The sequence below is a fragment of the Chrysochloris asiatica genome, unplaced genomic scaffold, assembly GCF_000296735.1.
Source record: "Chrysochloris asiatica unplaced genomic scaffold, ChrAsi1.0 scaffold00179, whole genome shotgun sequence".
Lineage (NCBI taxonomy): Eukaryota > Metazoa > Chordata > Mammalia > Afrosoricida > Chrysochloridae > Chrysochloris > Chrysochloris asiatica.
The window spans coordinates 2787002-2793362 of NW_006408697.1; the positions used below are offsets into that span (position 1 = coordinate 2787002).

Consider the following 6361-nt stretch of genomic DNA (forward strand, 5'->3'; position numbering starts at 1 on the left):
ATTATATAGTGTTTTGATGCATTTTATAATCATTTTTCAGAATTCCTTCTCCGGCATTTCCAAAGCCTGCCCATCTTCCAGTATGGAGTGTGGGTCTACTTCCAGGTCATTTACCTCAGTCACTTTATCTCGTTTCTGGACATGTGCAGATATGGTCATCTGCTTCTGTTTTTTTGGCATATTCAGTGGTTATCTGTGGCCTTCATATTTAGATGGGTATGTATTTTGGTATTTTTTATGCTTTCTGATTGCCTCTAGGTAGATGTGGTCAGGAAATGGGCTTCCTTTTTCACTCTTCTTCTTGAGAAATTTCAAGATGCCTCTCTGTTGGTCGTTTTGACTTAACGTAGGATTTAATTTTCAGGTTATTTCCTTTTTTGTGTGCTTGTCCCGCTCCATAATCCCTGTCCAGGCCTTTTTTCTAGTTGTAAACAGTTCAGGGCTGGCTGTGGCCGTTTGGTTTTAATTGGAAACTGTCTCTTTAAATTTCAAGGAGATCTGTGCACATGCGTAGTAGAACCCGCCAAGGGTGGGGCTGGGGTGTCCACTAGCTCAGGCACCTCTATAGTCACCAGAATGGAGGTGCACAGACAGCAAGGGACCAATGAACAGCTACCCAAAGAGAAGAATGTCCACACCTTTACCTCTGCGGTTCTGTCAGGCATCCGTGGCCGCTCCAATCCTTCCCCCACTTGGTCTCACCCAAGATGGCGGCTACTGGAGCAGCTGAGCATCCTGGACTAGAAAACAATGGATTTGTTGCTTCTGTCACAAATTCCCCAACTGTAAGCCTTCCAACCTTCTAACTATTCCTTTATATGCAGTTCAGAGTTCTGGGACCAGCCCCTGAGCCTGCTTGGTCAGGTATTCTGTGTTGTTGCTGGCGGAGCTCCTTTACTGTACTTCCACCCGATCCGCCATCTTGTTTGTTCTCCTCTTCATTATTATTTTTAATAGGTAACTAAATTGTACTTACGTTACCTCTAATGATAAATATGTCTTTTGATATGTTATAGTGCTTGAACAAAATATCACTTTATTCTGTTGTTTAGTAAAAACAGATCTTTTATATTATTCTGATTTTCATGTTATACTAGACTTGAGTTTCCCTAGTCTCTTGCTTGCTGAAAGCTATGGCCTAATGCACTGTACCACAAAGTTGGAGGTTCAACTTTACCAGCCGCTCCTTTTAAACCCTACATAGGGTCACTAGGGAGTCCTGGTATGGCACCATGGGTTAATACGCTGGACTGCAAGGTTCATTTGAAGCACAGTGTTGGTGGTTCAAATTCACCAGCCACTCCTCAAAAACCTGTACAGGGTTGCTGTGTGTCAGAACTGACTCAGTGGCACTTAACAACAACACTTTGTTATATCTGAACAGGATCTGGTATGAGGCACTAAGAAGAATAAGACATCAGTTTGAAAGATCACATATCAGAGCCTCATGAATTCTAAAATGAAGGTGTAGCAGACAATAAATTTATGGTAAAGCCAGAGTGGAAGAATGGTGAAATCATTGATGCTTTATGAAAGCTAATGGGGACAGTGTCAGCAAAAAGATGTGAGTGGAGTCTGACCTCTGACTTCACAAGACAGAACGAGGGTGGTCACCAGCCCACTGCTGATTTCCATGACATGCCTCCACCTTCCACCTTTCCTTACTAACTGGTACCCACCATCCCTCTCACAGCACTCTACTTCTTTGCTGGGCTCAGTCATTCAGTGCAGTGGCCACACACAACTCACAGACACTGTCATTATGGGCTTTCTTAGGGACGTTCACTGTACAAGTTAGAGTCCGAATACAGTCCTTTGAATCAGGGGTGCCTCTCAGTCACACACTTCTCTCATCCTCGGCCTCCCACCCACATGGCCCATTGGTCTCTGACCTGCTCAGGCAGGTGTCACAAATCTCCTTAGGTGCTGTTGTTAACTGTCAAAGTGCACCCATCCCATGCTGTCAGCCTGCCTCCATCCTGAAGGCAGACAGCTTTACTCGCTCTGTGGACAAGGACGAGCTGGCCTCTGTCTCCTGTTCTTGGCTCTGCTGCCACTCCCTCTTCTCTGCTGGGGATCTCAGGGTCCAAAAGGCACCCTCTCCTCATGGCTCTTTTTGTCTTGACGCTCGTGCAGTTTCCCCTTCCTGCTTCTGAGATAGCTCATTTTAAACCTAGTGGCATGACAAAATGAACCAATTCCCAGGTAGTTTCACGCCCCCTTTTTAATATGGTACCGCTCAGTCATTTGTGGGAGTTACAAAGACTGTGGTTAGAAGAGACATACTAAATAATTTCCTGTGTCACCGTGTCCCAAAAGACATCAGAAGAGGCAGACTATCCACCTCAGTTTTTGAGGAAAACAATTTTATTCACGCCCTAATAGAAGGGGGCTGATGATTAACAACAGAAACAGTAACCAGTACCATAGACATCTCATTTGGTTCAGCGTACACAATTGTAACTGAAAAACTGTCCGTTGGGTAAACTTTCCATTTGGGTGCCAAAACCATTGCACCCAGATCAACTACAGACAAGAGCAAACTGTCAATGGAAATGTGAGACAAGTGGGATGGAGATCTTGAACAATTCTTACGAGATGAGATAAGGCTTTACCACTATGATCCTGAAAACACAGTGCAATCAAAGCAAATGATTACAAGAGGTGGAAACTGACCAGTCAAAACAAAAGCAGACTTGTCCAGAGCAAATGCCATGGCAACAAGTTTGCAGGCTGCTCAGAGCATTGTGCTTGTTAAGTTCCTGGACGGCCAAGGCTAGGGTGTTTTGAGAAAGCCAAAGCGCTAACAGAAAAGTGCCTGGGAAAGTTTCATCAGCATGGCCTCCGTCACCGTGACAACGCTGCTGCTCTTTCCTCCCATCAAACACGGCAATTTGGGGAGAGTTTCAGTGAGAAAGCATTAGCTAGCCACATTAGTCCTGATTTTGGCTCCTGACTTTTTATCCTACTTAAATCTTTAAAGTACACCCATTTTTCTTCAGGTAACAATGCAAAAATGACTACGTTGATCGGTTAAATCCCCAGGACCCCTGATTCTATAGTGATTGGCTGAATGACTAGTATTGCTACTTACAAAACGTACTGAACTTGATGGGGCTTGTGCTGAGAAATAATGGTTATGGTTTTTAATTTTGTCATTTACTTCTGTTTTCCATAAGCTGTTTGAAGTCTACTTAGATGTCGAATGGGCCATGAAAGGGATAAGAGACTCATTAAGTTGTACTGATTTTTATTTCCTGTAACATTTTAGGAGATCCCTGCAGAATGGCATTCAGAGTTGATGTTAGACAGAGATATACCAGTGGAGTTATGGGCGCATTACATAGAACAACTTAACACGGGTCAGATGATTGCTGTGGAGGACTCTGTTTTACTTGTATTTTCACTAAAAAATTTTATTCACGCACTGAAGGTTCCTAAATGTTTTCCTGAAGGTAAGACTTGAGCTGTGAATGTTTTCAGTGTGATGCACTGGGAAAACCGTATGTGCATCGACTCCATGATTCTTCTTTGTGTTGATGGTTTGTGCACTGCTTTCTCTTTCTCTTCCTGTACGTGTAGATGACCAGTGGTGGGATCCTGAGCAGCTGAAAGACGACAGCAAAGACTATCTGCACTTGCTGATTACGCTCTTTGAGATGCTACTTGCCAATGCAGATGCCATTCATTTCAGGGTGCTCATGAAACTTTTCAAAAAGGTATTTATTAAGCTCATCCCTTTTCAGCACACAGATTGTTTCTAATGGTGTAGATCATTGTTGTTAGGGGACTTTTAAGTAAGTCACTAGTATATGAACGTAGTAAGCACAGCCTCTGTACAACAATGTTGTGACCACGATATCTACCGGAAGTTTGATAGGGACAGTGCACATTGCTGCAAGCTTACTCATGTGTTAGGCCCTAATTTTAATGACCTTTCCCAGATACTATTCTTGTGGAGTACTGGTGTGGATTGCTGACCACAAGATTGGCAGTTCAAACCCACCAGCCACTCCTTGGAAGCCCTATACAGAGTTGCTGTGACTCGGAACCAACTCCTCAGCACATAACAAGTGCAGCACTTGTCGTAATGTTTACTTAGTATTCTCGGCTTTCTTGTTCAGTGTATTGAAGTACAAAATGACAGCGAGGTTTCTGATGTCACTGTATCCTTCCAAGTTGGTTAAAGTATCAAACACAATAAGTTTAAGGGTCATCTTAGGCAAAACAAAAACATTATAAATAGTTTGCATTCTATAACTAAAACATTAGGAAAAGAGAATTTACACCCAACTTATTTTTTGCATAAGGATTAAACTATTTTTGTTTCCCCTCAAATTAGGTACATCTACAAGGCGTTTTTCAGTTATTCAAGTTCCTTTCTGTTTTATGGACCTATGGTTCTAGCCTTTCAAATCCACTCGCCTGCCATGTGCATACAATGCTGCAAACTCAAGCTCTTTACGTTGGTTGTGCAGTGCTCTCTTCTCTGAAGACCAAGGATAAGCACCAGCTGGCATCCGTGTCTTCTCCAGGTATCAGAGGGAGCACATTCTGTCTTCAGCTGCAGTTGCTTTATCTGTTACGTTCTATATGTAGACTAGTTTGGAAATATACAGCTTTTTTTTTAATTTTTGAAATAAAATGTGTGCACAGACTTTTTCTTAAGGAGCTCTGGTAGCGTAGTGGTTACAAATCGGCCTGTAAACCTTAAGGTCAGCAGTTCGAAACTACCAGCTGTTCCGTGGAAGATGACACTTTCTGCTCCTGTAAAGATTTACAGCCTCGGAAACGCTGTACAGGGTCACTGTGTTGGAACCGACTCCACGGCACTTCACCACCACCACAGACTTTTTCTTAGTACTTCTAAGTTTTGCTATTAAGCTGTAAATGGTAATTGCAGAAATTCAGCAAACACAAAAATAAAATAAAAATGATTGATCCATAGAATTTTTTTTTTTAAATCTAGCTATTCCTTTTTTTGCGCCCCAGTGGTTGTAGGGTGAATGAGAAGAATGAGCTCTCAATAAGGAAACATCTAAAGAAAACAGTTTTTGTTTTACAGTAATGTTGAATATTTTTGTAAAAAAACAATTTCATGACGTTGGTGTGGTGGTTGATAAATGGATCCATTAACTTAAAAAGCTATTGGTAATGAGAAGCTGTGGCGGAATTAGACCAGATAACAATTGAAGATGAAATTAATGAATATGATTGATTCTTTGGACTGGGATTACTTTGCTGTCAGAGACGCTTGGGAAGTTAAAAATGCCCCTGAGTATTTCAGTTTGCTTTGAAGCCAAAGTGAATGGTGATTCCCTTTTCTTGTCTTTTTTTTCTTTTTTTAAGGTTTTTATTGTGGATTGAGTGAAAGTTTACAGGGCACATCATCAGTTTTACATTCAACAAATCATACACCTTGTTTCGCTCTCCTCCATGTACCAGCACTTAACAGTGTTTCTCTCTATCCACTTTAGCTTTTTAAAAAACAAACAAAAAAACCCCACTCAGGCATATATAATAATTTACATCTCCAAAGGGCACATTCTATAAGTCGGCTCTTGGCCACGAGCTCTTAGTCCTTCTCTTCTTAGTCCATGAATCTTGAGTCCTCAGCCACTCCCCGTCTCCATGCCCCCATCTCTGCCTCCATCTCTGGCGCTGCTGCTTCTCTGGATAAGGTCCCGCATTCTTCTTGTGTGTTCCTCTCTTGATGGTCCTAGGGTCCTCTGTTTCTGGACTGTAAGATTAAAAAAACTTTTTTTTGTTAAAAAACTTCTACCTTTATAATTGTTACAGTCGCGATTAGTCATGATAACAATTATTCACTATTGAATCTCAACGAATCTGATCCCCATCTCTTTTCACCAGATCCATCTAGACAAGATGACAGCTATTCAGTGGGGACTCTTTTATTCCCCCCATACTCTTAAACTAAACTCCGTCTTGAAACCTTGTAAGCCAGTCACTTCATGCCTCTATTGCCCCCTTATTTTAGGTAGCCAATGTCTAAGTTGCCCAGCCCTATCTACCCTGGGTACAGATGGGATAGCATTGATACTTGATGTGAAGACTCCTTCCCTCTGATGGTATTTAACTACCACTCTGAGCATAGGTCAGGTTCATCATGAAGATGTATTTTCTGTCACTGTAGCTGTTCAGTCTACGTGTCCTTTCTAGTGGGAATGTGCCACCTCATAAGGTTCTGGATGGGACTCAGGATTCCGCATAAGGTCCTATACTCTGTAAAGGCTTTGCACGAGGCATGTTTCACTGGGCAAGTTGTAGAACCCCATTTAGGTATTCCAATCAGTTATAGGCTGAAGGCGGCCTTACAAATTTTCTCTAATCATGTGTCCCA

General features: G+C 42.1%; 1 protein-coding gene across 1 annotated transcript in view; it reads left to right on the forward strand.

The window, feature by feature from the left end:
• The window catches only part of HEATR1 (HEAT repeat containing 1), an 89337-nt gene that overhangs the window by 24941 nt on the left and 58035 nt on the right, over positions 1-6361 (forward strand). Inside the window, exons 17-19 of the mRNA XM_006872002.1 lie at positions 3272-3455; positions 3583-3719; positions 4343-4535. Coding sequence (XP_006872064.1) covers positions 3272-3455; positions 3583-3719; positions 4343-4535 — 514 coding nt within the window. The remainder of the gene's footprint in view (positions 1-3271; positions 3456-3582; positions 3720-4342; positions 4536-6361) is intronic.